At 44.5% G+C, this 20670-nt stretch overlaps 1 protein-coding gene across 2 annotated transcripts in view; it reads left to right on the top strand.

Annotated features, from left to right (window-relative positions):
* Positions 1-6458: 6458 nt before the first annotated feature.
* Positions 6459-20670, top strand: part of SLC35F4 (solute carrier family 35 member F4) — a 132991-nt gene continuing 118779 nt past the window's right edge. For both annotated transcript variants that reach the window (XM_054400492.1, XM_054400493.1), the window contains exon 1: positions 6459-6561. In XM_054400492.1, coding sequence (XP_054256467.1) covers positions 6459-6561 — 103 coding nt within the window. The remainder of the gene's footprint in view (positions 6562-20670) is intronic.

Here is a 20670-nt window from a genome sequence, read left to right on the forward strand (position 1 = left end):
TAGGACTAAGCAGAGGTGCCTTGGATGATGCGTGGGGAGCAAACACCTGCAACAGCCAGCTGTGATTTGGACTAAGTCTCTGCTCTGTCTCTTTCTCCTCTCTCTGAAATGGGCATCGATAAATTGGCAGTGCTACTGCTAAACAAATGTTTCCAGAAAATGTTTGCAAGCATGAGCTCAGAGGAATAACTACCTCCCTTCACTGTTTGGAAACAAAAATCATGAGAGTCCTGAAAGCTCCTTTCTTGCTGGCTTGAGTTAGAAGAAACAGAGAGAGCTGGGAGCTACCTTTTTTATGTGTCATGGGGGCAAATCTTAACCACTCCTCTGTCTCATGTTGCCCCAGGTGGATCAGATCATGGACATATTCTCATAAATTGCTTTGTGGCATGGGGACTGTTTAAAGCTGCCTTGCTGTCTGGACTGCAGATGAAGAGCAAGAAAAAATACGCAGAAGCCATGGAATGGGGATGTTCATCTCTGGGCAGGTCTTGTCTTACGACCTGTTCTGTGTGCAGACACAGAGCATGGGTGAGCTGTGAGGGCCGAGACGAAGATGTTCCTCTTCCAGGACTGAAAAGCACAGTCTAATTTGGGATCAGGAAGGCATGATTTTCTAGCTCAGATTCTGATGTCTGCATGCAACACGTTGCTTGGCAGCATCCTTTTTCAAAATTTCATTTCTTTCCCGAGCATTTCCATTTCTCCTCCTTGTTCTTCAATATTCCTTTTGCTATTTTTCTGGCAGGTTTCTCCTCCACCTCTAATACCACCTTTGTGTTTTAGTTCCAGAAAGAATTGATTCTTTCTTGTTCTGCCTCCCTTCAATGAAATCAACTGGCATTAAAAGATCTGCCTAGCTCATTGCGAAATGTAAGCCTTTTAATATCTGTTGATGCTCTGAAATATTTTGGAACTGGACTTCAAATTTTGTTCCAAGCTGGAATCTCCCATTTTTAAACAGGGGGGAAATGCTCTGAAAACCAAGCTGCCAGATTCAGGGATCTTTAGACTAAATGTTTTCCTATTTTCAATGAATCCTTTTTGACCTTGATGTCAATGCAGAGATAAGTCCATCTTTCATCCCTGGTGTGTGTGTGTGTGTGAGGCAGAGGGGGCAAGAACTGGCTCTGCTCCAGTGACTTTCATGGGTACCACTTAAGACGACAATTAGAGGAATTTTAAATGCTGCAGACCTTCTTTTCTCTACCTGTGGGTCCAGGTTCTTCATGTTTATGCTAACTTTACACCGGCATGACTTGTCTGAGGGGAGAACTGTGCCCTTACCACACAAAATAGTCTTCTCCAAATGACATGAGAGAAGTCTGCTTTTTTTGCCATGGCTTTTTAAAGATTCTTGCTAAATTGCAGTTCAAGCCAAAGTGGCATATTCTTGGGGCATGAAGACAGTTAATTTGGAACCATCAACTTGTAATTACTTTTTCACTTAAAAGAGCCACTTGGCATTAAGCATTGCTCTTTATGGCAAGTTCCTTTTATTTTTTTCACATGTTCACAGGCTCATAGGTTAGCTGCATTCAGGGAATAACAGGCACTGACAGACCAAAGCTGCCTGTGATTTTTATAGCTCGTTCACAGTAACAGCTCAGGTCAGAACCTCCTCAAAGAGATGAGATGGCAGAATTTGCAATAACCTCTGCTCATGGACAGAAATTGCCACTTTATCTCACCTCAGGTGGACTGGGGGAAGTACATGGAGGAGGACCAAGTAGTGAAAGAGAAGGATGAAGTAGTAAAGGAGGACAGGGAACTGTCATGGGAAATGGGAGAACTGGGTTGTACTCCTCAAAGCCTATGGTTTCAGAATCTCAGGCAATTTCTTCAACTCTAAGCATTTCTGCTACCACTCTTGCCCCATCTTTCCCTAAATCCTTTTGGCCAATTGCCAGAAGTGGAGACCTACTGAGCTATCACTGTTGGCTCTTTGGGGTATATTGCAACATGAATAAGAAACTGAAAAGGAGGAAATGGTTCCTCTTGCCTCAGAGTAAGAACCACAGCTGAAATGGTCAGAAAATAAGTAAGGAAAGGTCTGCTTCTTCAGACTCTACTCACGAGAGGATAGTAGCTGTTTCGGGACAGCACCATCCAGTGGGATTTGAAAGGCAGCTGTGAAATACACCCAGACTCTTGTTCCTTTTCTATTTGGGGCTGTCTGGGAAAGCTGTGAGCAGGAAAAAAAAAAAAAAGACACTGGGACTGTCTGTCTGCAGAATCAGCAAGATTATCTGGAGACATGTACATTGTTCTCTCACTTGAGAGGTTATTTTTGCAAACATATGGCCTGGAGTTAAACATGTTTTTCTGAAAATCTGTGGCCAAGTTCTGTGACCATTAATGGTGTAAGTCTCTTTCTCTAGAGAAAGACACCCATTTGTGGAGTCTGGGGGAAACTCAACCTGCTTAATAAGCTCTTGCTTAAACTCATTTTTAAAGCTCTTTTCTGGAGCAACTTTTAGATTTTAGTCACAAAGTGGTAAATACACACATCTCTCTGCAAAATCACTTTAACATATTTATGCAACTTAGTGACTTTGATGGGCCTGTTAACTTGAAAAGATGAAACAAATAAGTCCCCATGTGCCCTTAATTGTGTAAGTGTCTTTTTCTTGGTAATAAATTGTAGCTCATATATCTTACTCAGCTAGGCTTCCTCTGCACTCCTTTAACCTTAACTTTGCAAAAACACTAATTGCAGAAAAAACAATCTGCTTTATTTTTCTTAAAAGAAAAATTGTTAGCAAAGTAAGAATTCAGAAACAATATGAAGCTGCAATTCATTATAAGCTTTCAAGGAGAGAGTACCTCTGTGCATCTATTGCATAGAGCAATGTTGGAAGGGAACCACAGTCAGGAGCAATTTCAAGAATGGCTTTGCTTGTATTATCATCCAGTGATATTTAAACATGCACAGCATGCCCTTGAAAGCCTAGGGATAAAAGGAAGAGAGGACATGAAAAATTAAGCCAGAACTAAGGTGTTTGGAAAGAATTTGAGGCTTAGAGTTGTTTCTGGGCACATTACTTTAACCTTCAAATGAACCAGTCATTTCATTCCTTCCCTTCAAAGTAACACTTTTAAGTCCCAAAATTTGACTTTGAAGCTGAGATCAATGCTGGTAATGTTCTCATAACACCAACTCCAACTCCCACTGGAGGTGAAATTGGGAAGGGGGGGCCTTGTGGTTTGTAAAGACATTCCATACAACACACCAGGCAAGTGATTTCTGTATCAACTGTGCTTCACTAACAAGGCCAGAGAATTTTAATCTAGTAGAAGGGGTCAGAGACTTACCAGCTCCTACTGCCCCGGCATCTCTCAAAGCCGGCTAATACACGGTCTGGCTTTTAGCTGCTTCAGTCCCACAGCCTGTGAAATCCTAGAGGGGTGAGGGCTGCTTATAGCACTCCACAGATCAGAAGTAAAAAGAAAGTATCTGTAGTCAGTTGGTGTCTATCTGCCATGCAGGAGTCTGTGCTTTTGTTGGACAAATGCAAAGGGATCTATACATGGAAAAACATTTGGAGTCACTAATCTTGTTTCAGTGGTAGCCTAAAAGGGGATGAAGAAGCTGTGAAATGAGATATGCTTTGAATTCCTGAGTATAGGTGGTTGATTTATCACTGATTTGTAGCTGCCCTTAGTATTCCCTAGCAGCACAGCAGGAGATAAGAAGTCAAGATCAAGAGTATTTACTGTCTTAAATGCATGTATTATATCTGCACTCATACACCAGAAAATGTTGATCTGCAAAGCACCATATGTACACTAACCAGCTAATGACTCCCCATGCAAAGCCACAGCTACAGCTATTTTTAATACATCTTTTATTTGTTTGTGTTCATAAAAGGCTGGTTTGTGTCAGCAGCTTATTTAGCCAAGCACAGAAGGGAGAGGAATGAATGCGAGCAGAGGAAGAAGCAATGGATATGAAATGTCTTGACTGAGTTCCTTGTTAGCACCAGCTAAAGGAAATGGCTGGATGAAAAAGGAGTTGGTGAAGGTAAGGTTATGACAGAGCCACAAAACAATGAAAGGGCTGGAAAAAAGGGAATTTATTACTAGACAGAAATACATCTTGGAGGAAAAAAGGCTGGTTACCAATGGTCTTCTCAGTCTAGCACAGAAAAACGTAACAAGAACCAGGAGCAGGAAAAGTCAAATAATTCAAAGCCCAATTGTTACCAAAGAAATAATTAGCCTTTGGAATGAGTGACAAAGCCAAATGCTGAATTTCTCACCTCTTTTTTTCAAATGCAGGCAAAAATCTAGAGGACATCCTATGTTTAGATCATAGAGCATGTATATGACCTGCCTGGGTGGCAGTGGGCAGATATCCCTTTTATGATCCTTCCTGCTGTATGGACAGCACAGCTCCAAGTGACACACAGGGAGAAACATGGGCTCCTCTGGAGGGACATGGAAAACATGGAGAGATGAAACCAAATTTGGCCTCTATCCTTTCTCTTACAGCTGTGCGCAGCCCCCTGGGGGATACATCTAAGGATCCCAGAAGGACAAAGGAAGTGACCATCCCCCAGAACCTGGCACTGATGAAGTCACACTTCAAAGACTGGGTTCAGTTTTGGGCCCTCACTAGAAGAAGGACACTGAGGTGCTGGAGCATGTCCAGAGAAAGGCAACAAAGCTGGTGAAGGGTCTAGAGCACATGTCTTGTGAGGAGCAACTGAGAGAATTGGAGATGTTTAGTCTAGTGAAAAGGAGGCTGAGGGTAGACCTTCTCACGCTCTACAACTACCTGAAAGGAGGTTGTAGTGAGTTGGAGGTCAGTCTCTTCTACCAAGAAACAACTGATAGGACAAGAGGAAGCAATCTCAAGTTGTATCAAGTGAGGTTTAGATTGGATATTAGGAAAATTTTCTTCACTGAAAGGAAGATAGCCTTGAGAGACCAGCAGAACCTGCAGGGCTCCCTGCACTGTGCTGGCACAGAGGAGGCATGGTGCACGGGCACTGACAAGTGACTCAGAGATCTCCCCAGACCTGAAACCTCCTCAGCCTGTGCAGAAGCCATGCCCCTGGTCCTGCAACTGACCTCACTGGTTTCTGTCCTTTTTCCTGCCCCTGCTATAGGTTTCCCAAGCAGCTAGAGCTGGGCAGGGGGATGCAGGCAGAGGGGATGCAGTGCCCCTCATTGGTATTCCCATGTGGCAGAGGAGTGTGCTGGACTGAGGGACTTGGCTCCTTGCACACGTCCTGCAGTTTCCATGGGTCTGGCAGCCAGAGAGTGTCTGAGACTCCTCTTCCCATGGGGAACAAGTCCTGAGGGCTGTTGGGGCCAGCAGCTGTCACATGTTGGAGTGATCTTCAGCACATTACTGATCACTTCCTTGGGCCACTGATTGGTCATGAGGAGAAGCAGTGAGTCCAGGCTATGTGGGGCTGGCTCTGTGTGGATGTGTTCTACATTGTTGTGGATGTACTTCAGGATCTTTGGCACCTGTAGGAGAAACAGGTGAGGATGGTGCAGCTACTGGAGTGGAAGAGATGAAACATTGGAACGGGCTGCCCAGGGAGGTGTTTGAATCACCATCCCTGGAGGTGTTTGAAAGTTGTTTAGATGTGGTGCTTGGGGATATGGCTTAGTAGTGGACTTGGTAGATTAAGGTTAATGGTTGGAGTCAGTGATCATGAAGGTGTTCTCCAACCTAAATGATTCTGTGATTCTATGAAAGGGTTGTCAAGCCCTGGAACAGGCTGCCCAGGGCACTGTTGGAGTCACCATCCCTTAAGGGATTTCGAAGCTGTGTAAATGTGGTGCAGAGGGACATGGTTCAGTGGTGACCTGGCAGTGTTGGGTTAATAGTTGAACTCGATGATCATAAAGCCCTCTTCCACCGTAAAAGATTCTATGATCTGCAGGTCCATTGCTCCCAGGTACCGTTTCATGACACCTTCCTTATCCATATCAGCTACCTGCTGACCGGAGTAACCCCTTTCAGTTCAACAGAACCGCATCCCTTGGGCAGTTCCCAGCCTGAAGAGGACTTAGAGGGGGCTTGGCAAGAAGGAGGTGACAGAAGAGAGACCCCCCCTCATGCTTCTAGGGGTACAAAGTCGGCGCTCGCAGCCCCTCCCCAACTCCTCCTGCCCCTCATCCCTGCCTTTAAATAACGACTGAGGTGCCGCCTTCCCCCCTTCCTTTCCCTCCCCCGCACCGCCGCTTCTCACCCGGGGCGGGAGGAGAGGCCGGGCTGAGCGCGGGCTACCGCCGCGCTGCGGAGCCCGTCCTGCATCAGGCGGCGGAGTCACAGCGGGCGCCCCGGCGGCACCGTGAGCTGCGGCGGCCGTGCCCGGTGCACTGCCTTCTTCCTCCTTTTCCTCCTCTTCTTCTCCTCCTGCTGTCAGCCCGGCCCGGCTCGGCTCGGCTCCGCTCGGCGTCCCGCCTGGCCGCCCTGCGAGCGGCTCCCGCCCTCTATGGATGGAAAGGCAGCACCCAACGGCGTGGCCACCATCGAGGACAGGATTTTGCGGATCACGGGCTACTATGGATATTACCCGGGCTACTCCAGCCAGAAAAGTAAGGCGCCTTCCCGCCTCTCCCGGCCCTTGGGGGTGAGGGGGCGTGGGGGGGTGGGGGGAGGGCGAGACGGTGGCAGAGCCCTGAGGATGCCCGTGGCCCCCAAAATGTCCTTCCCACCCCTCGGGGGGGCCCAGGAGCGGCTTCTGCCTCGCTCCCCTCCGAGTAGACGCGGGCATCTACGGCCGGGGGTGGTGGGCGGGTTGCCGGTGGAAGACCGTGGGTGGAGGGGGAGATGATGGTATTTTGCCCTCCTAACTTCGGCTCCAGCCAGCAGCCAGCGCCCAGAAGCGGTGAGGGGCCCTTCCACTGTAATTTTGAGGATTATTTTTCATTTGCACCCCACTCCTACCGCCCACCTTCGCAGGCGGGTGGGTGCGTGTTTGCTCACCGGCTGCCCCGCGCCGCACCGGGAAAGTTTGGATCCCGGTGGGTCCCCTCGGGCGGCCGCTTCTGCATGAAGCTCCTGGATTATTAATCTTCCTCACGGAACTAATTAGATTTTTCTAGAAAAGTAATTAAGGGGGTTTGCCTCGTGCCATTTTAATACGAGACACTTGTGGTTTAGAGGTTTGGGGGACTGGGATTTTTTGGTGTGTTTTTGGTTTTGGGGGGAGGGGGTTATTTTGCCTTAAAAGAAGTAGCTGAAATTAAAGCAGTTGGACCTTGCAGAAATCCACTATTTTTTTTCTTTTGAAGTTTTTAATTGGGAGCAATGGGTTTCTGGCAGCTGGGAGAAACCATAGTGGATTTCTCTGAAATCGTGGCTGTCCCAGCAGTCTGTAAAGCAATTTACCAGGGAAAGTTAGGTTAATGTAAGAAATTACTCATTTTTATCACCGAGGAAATGGATGTATGAGGGTTTTGCTGGCTAATAGTTTCTTTGCAGTTCGCAGACTGCATGCAAACAACATGGCACAGAGTCAAAAACAAAAGGGAAATGGAGCTGAAGGGGGGGGGGGGGGGAAGGAAACCCACCTTAGTGAGGTGTAGACTTTACTCTGTGTGTTTAAACTCCTCCTGGAATCAGAGGAGGTGAACTGCTTTCCAGAGCAGGCAATGCAGTACTCTCCCACTCCAATGCAACTATAAACCAAAACACAATTAGTGAAACTGCTAGTAGCAGACAAGCACATCTGTGTACTTTATGTGATGGAGGAAAACCATGACTTGAAACCACTTAAAAAGAAAGATTCCATTGGGAAATGGTCAGCTCAAAAAGCAGTCAGTCATGCCCTGAAGTTCCACTCAGCTGCTTTTTGGAAGCATGCTAACAGCATGGCAGATGTTGTGATCATTTAGTGAGGTCAGCTGGCTTGTGTGTAGTGAGAGGAGTTGGGAAGAAGCTCAGAGTAATCCAGGGACCATTTAAGTCTAAGCCAGGTAGGACCTGTGTCCCAAATTCGGCAGTGGCTCTTGAGGATCTCTACCATGTGATTTACCAGGAGAGGCATGAGGATACTGGCTTAATATTACATCACAAATTTGCAGTTTTTCCATCTGTAGCAACCCTCTCATTCTCTATCAAAATGCAGACCTGAATTCAGTGTTGGCAATTCAAGTGGCTCTGCACAGGTACATCAGGGAGGCCAGGAGAGGACAGCCCAGATAACAAAAAGCTTTCTTTGTCCAGGACCAGCTTCTGCAGATGCTACAAATTGCATCAGCTCAAAATTAGATCAAACATGTCAGGAGAGGCCCAGGCTTTCAAAAGTGCTGACTCTTGGGATTTTATTGCAAGTCTTTTAGCCTTTTGTACCTTTGTTATAGACTGGGTTCTGAGGGGAAAAAAAAAAAGTAATTAGTATCTCAGGTTTTGCTGTTTGAAGAAAATAAGCATAATTTGTGGACATCATGCTTAGAGAAGAAAATTGGAAATGTGTAACCCAGAGGTATCCAATGCCCTGAAGTAATCAAAAAGCATGCAGTTCTTCTAAAACTTGTGAGTGCTTTGTAAAGCAATCTCGTAAGTTTTGGAACCATCATGATAATTTTTGGAGTGCTTTCAGTTGGGGAATAACTACCTGATCCTTTTGGCTGTGTGTTTTGGGCATATAAAATGCTTGAATGTGTTGGGATTTTCACAAAGATGTTCTACTGCCTGGGAAAAAAAAACACATGTCCTTCAGGCATCTTGGATATATAGAGTCTTTTGGCACTGAGACAATGAGTGACTCTTGGTGGTCCTGGCTTGGAGATCTTACTCTGTTCCTGTGTGTAGGCTGAAGTACTGCCTTCAAGTGGTGTTGCTGCTAAGTGCTGTTGACAGTTCTCTTAGCTAATTGTTCAATACAGCTACAGCACTGTCAAAATGTAAACACTCAAGGTGGGAAGTTTGTACAGCCAATTATTAGTGTACTTGAGATCTCAGTTTACTTTGCTGAGGGCATGACTTTTGCAACTGCTATCCAAATACAGTTTCACTGCAACTGAACAATGATGGAGCCTTTTTCTGGAGTGCAGCATGCTGGTGGCATGCATTGTGCTCAGAATTTCAGGTTGGTTGTGTCCCTACCCTCCCCAAGGCAGAGGAGCTGTTGTCCTGTCATATGCCTGAACCTGTAGCATGTGCAGTCATCCGTTTATGCTGTCACCTTGCTGCTGCCTTGAGTCTGAGGAGTGCTTGAGGAAGAAGTCAGCTGAGGATGAGCTGCCCCAGGATGAGTTGTCCCCAGGATGGCTTTATGCTATCTGCTTCTTGGGTACCCCTCAGGTCTAATCAGAGAGCTGGTGAGGCACCAGATGGGAATGTTGTTTGGATGATGGCAGCCTGCTGATGCTTGCCACATTCCATGAGGCTTGTCTTTGTCCCCAGTCTTGATGAGGAAAGGCGAAGGCTGGGGGTGGGTATCTGCTCTTCTGCTCATACTTGGAGGGTCCTGGAAAATGACAAAAGGGTCTGTGAATTGTGGTCATGATTTACACTCCTTCCTTAGTGGATTGATGTGTGTTCCATGATTTAATGGGGATCATACCTAAGTTTCTGTGGATGAAGGTTGCAGTCTGTTCTAATGTCAGAGATCTGTAGTGTTCAAGAGCTGTTACTGCAGTATTTTCTAAAGACTTTGCTTCATCTTCTATATTTGTGTGCGTTAACCTACTTCAGACTCGGGTGTGTGCATATGATGATTCTTCTGTTAATTTTAAGTCAGGCACTTTTAACATTTTATTTATTCTTGAAAAAAGCTGTTAGTGAAGGAAAATGCCTCCTTTATTTCTCTGTAAATCATCTAATGAAGCAGAAGCATCTATTTTAATCTTGTACTTGCATTCATGTATCCTGCAAAAAAAACCCTATCTTGCATAGCAAGACATAGAAATTGGAGCAAGATATGATGGCTTCCCCATGTGTGGCCCTGAGATGATAAGGGCTTTCCTTGTTCTCATCATCCCATACCTTAACATGCATGGCTTGATCCCTCAATTCTTGCATTTAAAATGTCAGAGTATGTATCAGCTCTCTCACTTCTGTGGGAAGGAAAAGAGGCTCTTCCAGTGAATTTCCTCAAAGTTACTCCATAATTTCCAAGGACATGGTGCTGGTGTAGAACAGAGGCTTCAGCCTTTGACCTGGAGTTGTAGATGATGCTCCCATGTTTTTTGACTTATGTTTCAATGTGTGTGTTTTCATTTGGTATGATCCATCTTTTCCATCTACATAAGCAGTGGCAAACCCTATTTCCTCTCCTGATCTTTGCCACAACTTCTTATTCTTCTCTGACTTTCTGCTGGTAATACAATCATCTTTACTGTCAAGAGTATGTGTTGGTTGTGTTTTCTTTTTTCTTTCTTATTTCCTTTTTTTTTTCACTGTTTCCAACTGCCACCCCATCTGCTTTTCATCTCAGTTCTGAAAGCTTTTTTACTTTCAAGCTACAAAGTTGTTCTCCTTCAAGTCTGTCCTAACACCTTTTCTGTGCCTTTTACTGAAACTGCTCTAGCCAAAGTTTCTCATCCAGTCTTCATCAGCTTCACCAGGTCCACCTCCAACAGTTTCTGGCTGTGCAAAGTCTTTTTGATGCAGTTCTTTTCACTGTCCGCAGTTTTATGTCCTGTCTCTCAGCATAGCAGATCTCCATTTGTAATGCTGTGTTCTCAGGGCTAGAGAAAAACAAGCATAATTGTCTTTAGAATACAATGGTTGCACTTGTCCTCCTAGCTCTTCACATTCTTGACCTTCTCTTATTCATCATGCTTGGGGGCTTCTCTTAATATCTGAAGCTTATTTCTACTCTTCTGGTGTCTCTCATTCAGATCTGAAGACTTTGATTGGCACTGCTGCAGTCCGTGAATGCCAGCCTTCAGCAGGCACTTGCTAGACTTCTAAAAACTCATATGTTGTCCCATGCTGTTTCGAGCTCCCCTTCTCTCATTCAGACCTGCCTTGAAACCCTGAAGTTGTGTAAGCTCCTAGAAGCAGAAGGATGATGTCTTGTGCCTACAGAGCAGTAGGACCATCAGCTGTGTTACTGTGTGACCACTCCTCTGGTGCAGTGGCATGGTCAGATGTGTCTGCCAGGGAGCTGGAAAGCCCTTGCAACAGTGTGTGTCCTTAGTGGTGCTTGGCACCTGGGAGGACATCCTGAACCTCTCCTTTATGTTCACACAGTCATGCTATAAGGATGAGCTTTGTGTTTTCTTACTTCCCTGGAACAGCTTTTGTGGTTTAATTTGGAAAGTTAAGCCTCAAGTTAGCAACGATCTTAAGTGTCTCTTTAAGTCTGAACTTGAGCGAAGCCACTGGGCTTTGGCAATGTGTTTAAAGTTAAGTCCATGCTTAATTGCTTTGCTTATTAAGACTGGGGTAACAGGCATGCTGAGCCAGCATCAGTGGATTGACAATTCTGCTGCCTTGCTCTCTGAGCAGAGTGAAAGGCTGTGAAGGGAAAATCTAACTCGGCAACACTGGAGGGAGTTTTCTCTGGTTATTACAGCAGCTGTGCCAGCAGCTCTGCTGCAGTACGAATCACATGGTAACGCCAGATCGTCTCCCTGCTTACTGAACACCATGCCCTCCTGGTGGCTTGTCACTTCTCAGTGAGAGGAACAAAGTCTCCGTCTGTTTATTGGAGGCACCCAGCTGCTTCTCCAGCAGCTCACAGAGCCCTCAGTTTCTCTGTGCAGAGCATGCACAATAGGAGAGACGGGGAAAGGAGCAGTGGAGCAATGGTACTCTTTTTTTCCCCCCACCAGCTCTGGGGGCACAAGTGAATGCCACAGCATGGGCTGCAGTCCTGTTGGAGTTGTTTTTCCTTGCAGACTTACCTTTCAGGTCAAGAAAAAATAACGCAAAAAACTGTGTAACTGTATCTCAGCAGTGGTAGCCATAATTTATGAATTAATTTCTTTCAGCAAACCAGAGTTTTATAAATACTCCTTTGCCCACTAATTTTGGCAAGATCAGGTACAGATTTTTTAATGTAGTAGGGCCAGGATTTGCGTGGATCTCTCTGCTAGCAGGGACAGTATGGCAGCCTTGCACTGGTGACTGTAGTCACCTGGGAACTCAGAGGATTTTAGAGGATGGGGACTTCATAAGCTGGCAGGAGAGGGAACTGGTTCAGTCCTTGGCCTTTTGTCAGAGACTCATTTGATCTCTTTGGGTCAAATCCCTGGGGAGCTGAGCCACGGTCCTGTGGTACTTGAACATGCCATGGCAAACAGGTGCAGTTCTGAACAGTGGAGAGCAGTGGGGACGAATTTAAATCATGAAGGACACCATGAGGAGCAGAGTGATGGGGATTGTACCCTTGAAAGAGAGGACTGGTAGAGCTTGGCTTGCATAGGCTAGCCAAAATGGGGACATGGCTGCTGCTCCAAATACATCTTGGGAGGATCAACAGGGAAATGTAGGAAAAAAGCATTATTTAAACTGAAACAGCACGTTGGCACACAGACAAATGGGTATGAACAGGCCATGAATAAATTAAGACTGGAAATTAGCAGAAGGCTGAAATTAATGGCCAAAATGTGTCTCCCTGTTTTATGTATCTAAAGAAGAATTATTTTCCAAGCTTTAAAGATGTCTCATAAAGGAGTGTGCCAAGATATTGAGAAAAATTACTCCTATTTGGCAGGGAAAGTTGAGACAGTAAGGTGTGTATGGGATAATGTTAATTTGCCAGAGACTGTGCAGAACAAGCCATAATGTTTGATGGAGTGATCTCCACTGGTGATGGCACAGAAGGTCTTGTGCTGAACTTGGCCTGGTGCTAAGGTTGGTAGAGTAGCTTTCAATATCTTGATAGCTTTCTACAAGGGCTCTCTACTTGCTTTTCAGTTCCTCTGTCCTCTTGTGATCATTTACTCCAGCCTTTCTTGCAGAAAGGCTTCCTTGCTGCCTGGTCCTCTGAGTGATGGCTGGGCCCCTGCCTCATGCTCCAGGGTAGCACATCCCTTTGGCAGCCTGCTGCTGCTTCTCACTGGCACTCACTCACCTGAGGTGGCATTAAGCTCACTCAACTTGGTGTCATCATAGCAGCATGGAGCTGTGTGTTGACTTTTCTATTTTACTAAGAGAGGTAGTTTCTGCTGCATATAGCTCGTTAAGAAATTACTTGGGTATGCCATGAGCTCCTGATGCTCTTATGGAGTGCACAGAAGAGGTATCCCTCATTTTTGATTGTCCTTCCCTTGCTGTCTTTATCATCCACTCATGAACGCTGCTGCACATCTGGTCTTGGTTAAATGTAAAATAATATTCCAAAGTGACAGATGGTTCTCAGCAAACTTTTATCCTTCCAGTGCTTGTATTGCCTTTATTTATTTATTAAATAGCAATGGGTTTAGAAGTTTGCAGTTACTTCTCCTGCATGTTTGGAACTCACTGTGCTTTTACTCAGCTACCTGGTAGGAATTCACCCATCAAAGTGGATTTGCAGCTTACTGTTTGTTGAGAACTAGTGGCAGATTTTTTTTCAGACAAACCTGCTGCTGGATGATTGCAATAATGATAGTGGCTACAAAAAACCCTCACTGTGCCAAATGTACAAATAGAGTGGTGGTGGTGGTGAATTCTTAACTGGCTGTTTAAATTATTCACCAAAAGCAAGGGGACCAGCTCTACTCAGTGAGACTGAAAATCTTTTTTCTTTCTGTGAGGTGAAGTGGGACTCCCTGGTGGCTTACGGTTTGGGCTGGCCCTCTGCAGCGTGGCAGATTTCACTGCATGATGATGGAATCTGTAACATCATGCCTACCTAATACCCAGGGTATGGCTTACACAGTGATGGCAGAGGTGTAACTGAGAGCATCTCAGGCACCTCTGAGTGCTAGCAGTGAATTTATTCAAAGGCATGCAGTATGTGTTGGTGTTACAGGTTCTCAGTGTATCTGCCACGCAAAGAAGACCTTTCTGTTGTTACTTTGAAACCATATTGATTCTTCCTAGACTCTACTTGAAAATATTCTTGATGAAAGCGACTTAGCCTTTCCTGCTGGCTTGGATCAAGGTAGCAGAGTGAGGGAATGAGAAATGTATCTCTGCTGTCCTTTGGCAGAGGCAAAGAAAAGCTGTCTTGCTCCTCATATGTTTTTTTTTAGGAGCTAAGGCAAGGGAGCAGGATTCAGGTCTAGACTGGAAGATGATGTTTCCTACCATTTCTGGCAATCTTGAAGCTATTCCTGTCTCAAAGCTGTCTAGTCTATTTTACCTGATGCAGGAAGACCTTCCATACATGTTTTGAGTCTCATTTAAGCTTCTGATTACATATTTTTGAGAGAAAGTTCATGGGGCATTACGACTCGACCTAAACGATTCTACTCAGTCCGACTACTAGACCAGTCACAGACTTAGTAGTGATCTCTTAATCCAGAGTGAGAAAGAAATTGTAGCTTGAGGCCAACCTGGTGACTCTTTCAGTTTTATTCTTTCCTCTTTCAGGCATTTTATGCTTGCATTATGGCTGGGAAGTGACTGTTTATGGCACTGAAGCAGTATTTGAGCAATTGCCTGCTGAAGCAATATACAGCACAGCTATCTCTCTTCCTGCAGAGGCTTAGTCTTCTGGGGAACATTTTTGATGAGGTCTAACACACACTTTTATTATTAATGGGATAGTTGGAGAAGCTGTGCACCTCGCAAAAAAAGTAGTTTCCTGCTGGGGGTTGATTTTTCATGTAATTCATAGGAGCACGACTGTGCAGATCTGTTCCAGCTAATGTGCATCATATAGCTGCATGTGTAAGGACAGTACTGAAAGCACGTGCTGCTGTGCCTGTGTAAGACAAGTGGGAAACAGGGCTGGAACACATTCCCTGTCGGAGAGCTCAGAGACAGAAAGCCAACTGCATTAGTTTGCACAGTGTGATTTCTATTTGGCGTCTTGAGGTATGATGATGTGGTTGTTACAGTGCAGTTGGTAAGACCCCTTTCTTTCATGTGTCTAAATCCTGGGACCTTGTACTTGTTTCTTAGCCAAAGCTTGCCATGTGGAGTTTGCATTCCTGTGGGTGCAGATTGGGGTTTTTCTCTGCAGTGCCAGAAATAACCTGTTGTGTGACACCTTACAGGGACTGGAGTTTGTAGCAGCTTGTGTGTAAGTGGGATGCTTTACAAGGCTCCACCAGAGGAAATTCTTAGAGCTGACAGCATGGATGGTAGGACGGTGAACTCTTTGTAGTGTTCCTGTACCATGGTTTGGACTTCTACCTGGGGAGGATCTGTTCTACATCACAGAAAGAACTTCTCAGTATTCAGTGAGGCTGCTAACACAAGTGAGCAGGTGGAAATTAATGGAACTTAGTATTTACCAGGAAGGTGGAAAAGAACATATCTGATGAAATAACCTAATTTTCTACCAATTCTTGTTTCTTTCCAAGGTGGGATGGAATGGGGAAAAAGTGAGAACTTAGAAAAAACAAAACAACTTCAAACATTCTTGTGAAAAAACCAAACCAAACCAAAACCCCAAAACCCAGAAACTCAGACTGGTAAAGTCTCTGAAATGCCACTAAAGAAGTATCACTTTTCACATGCATTGAATCAAGAACCTTGGAGGAGGGAACAAAAGACATTTTTCAGCTGAAACACTTAGTTGAGCTGTTGTTGGTGTGCTGAGGCATATGTCGTGTGGAGGTGATTCATGTAGTACAAGGCCTGCCTTCTGTCACTCTTCAGGGGGCACCCTTTGGCAATGGGCATGGATTTATCCGTGGTTTTGTGCCACAAAGCTTGTTGCTTGCAGGGAGCATTGGACTGAGTTCAGTGTGCAGTTAAGTGTGTTCATGGAGGTATGGGTCCAAGAAGTATGGGCCCCTCAATTCAAGAGAGATGTTGAGGTACTGAAACGTGTCCAGAGAAGGGCAGTGAAGCTGCTGAGGGGCCAGGAACACAAACCCTATGAGGAGAGGCTGAGGGAGCTGGGGGTGTTTAGCCTGGAGAAGAGGAGGCTCAGGACAGTCTACAACTGCCTGAAGGGAGGTTGTAGCCAGGTGGGGGTTGGTCTCTTCTCCCAGGCAACCAGCAGCAGAATGAGGGGACACAGTCTCAGGTTGTGCCAGGTGAGGTATAGGCTGGATGTTAAGAGGAAGTTCTTCACAGAGAGGGTGATTGCCCATTGGAATGGGCTGCCCAGGGAGGTGGTGGAGTTGCTGTCCCTGGAGATGTTCAAGAGGAGACTGGATGAGGCACTTAGTGCCATGGTTGAGTTGATTGGCTAGGGCTGGGTGATCGGTTGGACTGGATGATCTTGGAGGTCTCTTCCAACCTGGTTGATGCTGTGATTCTACGATTCTTCTGGAGGCTGTCTGCTCTCAGACACAGATGTCACTGGTTGTTTGGAGGGTCAGCGTCAAAGGCAGAGGTGGTTGTTTACCTGTCAATGTGCTGTGGCAGGCAAAGGCAGTGAGGAAGCTGCTTAGCTGAGTTTCCCTGTGCATCCTGTTTGTTTGCACACATTCAGTGTTGGAAAGGAGGTTAATTAGATCAAATCAGAGCAACTCTATTTCTAGCTGGGATCTGTGTGGTGTCTGTGCATGTCTGCTTTGAAGTGAATTTGGAACAACTGTTTTGAGCATCCTTCTGAAAACAGGCATCCTTGTCTGTGGGCTTAGAGAAATCATCCAGAAGAAAAGATGTTTGTATGTGGGCAGACTCTAGAGAACTCACTTAAACTTAGGTATTCTCACTGTGCATGGATGCAGCAATGGTTCTTTTGAGAAGCAAAGTTTCTAAGGCAGACTACCTGGAAATATCCCTCTGGTGAGCATATACATGTGATTTAGCCACAGTGCTCTCTGGTTTTGTGTGTGGAATTTTTGCAGCAACACTTTGTAACTGTACCACTGAATAATTATTGGTGTAAAACATTTATACAGTGTAGTGAAGTTTCATAGCACTTTGTGGAGACAAGACATTCCTTGTATTTTACTTAAGGCAAACAAAATGGGAGGTAGAGCTTTCAGATATTTCCTATGTAGGGGAATGGAGGATAGAGGAAATCCATCGCTATCACTGTGCATGTTATTAACAGATATTAGTTTTGGTCTTCTATTTTAGCTGAGGTCTCAGATTGTAGACTACAAATAACAGTAAGGGACAGATTTCACTTGTCTGGGCTCAAATTTGCTTTAATTCAAAAGCTGCTCCCAGATGTGGGATGTTAACAACATGTGGGTTTAGTTCTAGGCAAAGTTAAACCCTGTTTTTAGAATTTTCTGATGTCCAAGCTTCTCATTGTTTCTTCTATTTCCTCCCCGCCTCCTGCATGGTGAAGCAGTCTTAGTGGTGTGTTACCTGGCAAAATACCACCTTAGAGCAGGAGAATCCTCTGGTGACATAATGACTCTTGGCCATCACATCCCCTCTGTGGGTGGCAGATGGTGAGTGGCTGAGTAGAACAAGTCAGCACATTTTGTTCATCTTGCCTAAGTTTTTCCTGTTTGCCTGCTCTGGACTGTGGACATGTACTATAGTTTAAAGCAATCAGAATTATTAAATGTCCTTTATGCACACATGGAGAAGATTCATAGGTCTTCATTTGAGAATTATGGTCATTATCTCCTGTCACATTCAGGTATTCAGAAGCAGGTCTCTCTGAGGGCTAGCTAGAATAACACAGAGCGATTTGAAATGAGTTGTCTTCCTCATTTTTGCTTTCCCTGTGTATTTCAGTGGCTTGTGTCATTCTTCTTGGGCCTCACTTTCTCTTTTCATCCTGTCAGCCTCCTTTCTGTTCCTGTGTTTGTGGTATCAGACTGAGCTCATTGAAGGGAAGATCTGAAAGGAAATCTATTTTGTGCCTTTGATGTACAGAGCCCTTTTTTATAGGCTATGAACAAAAATTGTGTCTGTGTATTCCCAAACTAAAGAATACATGATTGCTGTTCCAAGCCTCCCTCTGAGAGCAGGCTTTGACATCATTCATGCTCTATAATTTATGGTATTTTCATAGCAGTCTGTTAAGGTCTAGAAGAGAGCGAAAAGGATGGTTTAGAAAGGAAAGAATAGATCTGTGCCTTGTGGTAGGTCTGTGAGTGAGCAGGTTCCTGCTCCTTGGAGTTGCTATTGGGTCTCTCTTTTATCATGGAATATTTTTTTTAAAAGATGGTGTTCTTTTGGTTAATGTAAGCACTTACTCCTTGTCAAACACATCCTTGTACACCCTGTTAGGACTTTGCACCTCATTCCTGGGTGTTTTAAAAGCAGATTACAGAACGTCTTGTAACTCGTCATCTGTTGACTTTTTTAACCTGGTTTCTTAAGGAAACAAGGCTTATGCCAGCATCATATCACTGTCCCTACTCCCTCCTACTAGAACTTTGAAATCTATTTGCCAAAACCAGGCAGACTTGCCAGGAGTCAGAGAGTGTGAAAAGCGTGGAGCCCTGACAGACTTTATGAAAACAAGTGGTCAGCTAGAAAAAGGGGGCCCTTTTGGTCCTCCCACAGCCAAAAAGCTATAGAACTAACTGACTTCTGATGATGAGAGGGACTGCATAAAAACTCTGGGATTTTATCAAAGATGGATCTAGCTTTGGACAGTGGTCAATGGGAGATGTGCAGAGAAGAGTATAATGCAGGTTCCTGGTGCACTTCCATCCTTTATTGGTCTGTACCCCAGGAAGCTCTTGGTATGTGTATGCTTCAGTTGATTTTGATGGGTATTTCCTCCATGAATTTGTCTAGTTGCTTTTTAGGCACTGGAGGATCTGCCCAGAAGGCACAATTCTGTAGGAAAGTAACTTTGCCCAATATGCTGCTGTAGAGTTGCTTGTCTCTGCTGCTGATTCTTTGGATAGATGGCTTTTAGGCTCTTCAAATGATGAATGGGGGTTACTCCCATTGAAGTCTTGGAGTTAGGGGTCCTCCCCAGTATGTGTGGAGACAGAGGAGAAAGACACCACCACACTGGCCTCTTTAGAGTGAATAAGCATCCTATGAAACTAACATCTTTTATTTCACAATTCTGGCGTATAGATACTAGCCCTGTAGGAGATATGTTGGCTTTTGGCTGTTCGGCTGCTTCTTCAGGCTGTACTTGGATGCCAGGAGTCTCACAGGGTACACCTGACTTTGGCATTTTGAGATGATGCAGTAAAAAACATAAAATCTTTCTACAGAACAGTTTCATGGGTTTGGTCTGAAATTCAGTGAATAAAAGATTAATTTTCAGAACCACAACTATTGGTAAAGGTCTGTACAGCATCACAGACACTGCTTGTGAACCCTCTCTAGTTTTTTTACAAATGGAGAGAATGTAGTTGTTTTATTAAGGCTACAGAAAATGTTATAAAATATTCATGATGATTATCTCCTCTTATTTGAAATAATAAATCCAAGGTTAATTTTGTACTTGCAGAAACTGGGTGGCTGTCTATTGGCCCTCTTATTTCTTTGCTGGTGTAATATGGAGATAATACTTAATATTTTATCTACTTTGCAAGGATGTTATTAGGCTCACAAATATGTCATGGTGGCCAGAGAAAGAAAAGCAAACTTCCCCCTCTTTCTCCTTGCAGATTAGTGAGATAGAGGCTTCTATTTTCATTTCAGACATCTTGGCTCCTTAAGAGCCCAAGGAAAGGAATCGTTGCTGCACAAGAGGACTCATATAAGGCATAAAAGTTTATCTGATAGTAAATTTAATGCTCAGTGTAACTGCTTTAAAGCAGGCAATAAAGAAACGCCACCAGTTCTGTTTGTTTATTTTAAAGGCTAAGTTCCTCAAAGTTATTTTTGTCACCCCTGCCTTGGCACATTGCCTTGCCAGTTAGGACATTTCTGACCTTTGTTGAGAACTAGAATGTGATATTGTGGTGGCTACACTGAACAAGGGAAAATGCCCCAGGGTTTTATGAATAGGATTTAAAGTAACTTTCCTGTAGTGTTGCATTTTTATTGTTCTGTTGCATGTGGCTTTATTGTTTGGGTTTTTTTTTCCCAAAGAAATGAGCACTAGCTTTTAATATCACCATGTAGCAACAACATGAAGCCTTTTTTAGTCACTGCTGCTGCACAGAGTATCGTGAAGTTTGACATCCCTTTGAAGAACTGTGCTGCTATTTTTTATTTTTGAGTTGTTCTCTGCTAGATTTTTTTTTTGTCCTTATATGCCTTGAATTTTGGAAACATTTTCAGATCAGCTTACAAGAACTCACTTGAGCTCCTTCCTCCTCCTGATTTTTCCCTGCTCTTACTAACTTTTCCTGGACTGTACCTTCAAAAATCTACTAGAAGGGTAGGTTGGTTTTGTTGGTTGTTTTTTTATTTTTTTTCTCTTGAAATCAAAACACAGTCTTTAGAGAAATACCTGCCAGAAGCACTGACCTACAAAATCTATTAGGCTTTCCCCACTGGTGTGAAGCTTGTTTATGTAATGCTGCTGGATTGGAGGTTTCTGCTTTGCTTTGGAAGTAAAAGATGAAGTTCAGTCTTGCTTTCCTGAGCATAAGCACAAGGAAGTGACTGACAGTAAGATGATGTTTGCAAACCTACAGAGGGTGATTTATGACCAGTTTTTAGAGATTCCTTGAGGGCAGAGACCATTTGCATAGGTTTGACATCCAAGTGCTGGCAGCTAGGTACTCTGGGCTGGCTTTTGACTTCCAGAGTAGGAAATTCGGGAAAAAACAACTGAGAACCCTAACAAAAGATCTCAAGACAGATGG

This window comes from Indicator indicator, chromosome 4 (genome assembly GCF_027791375.1).
Source record: "Indicator indicator isolate 239-I01 chromosome 4, UM_Iind_1.1, whole genome shotgun sequence".
Classification (NCBI taxonomy): domain Eukaryota; kingdom Metazoa; phylum Chordata; class Aves; order Piciformes; family Indicatoridae; genus Indicator; species Indicator indicator.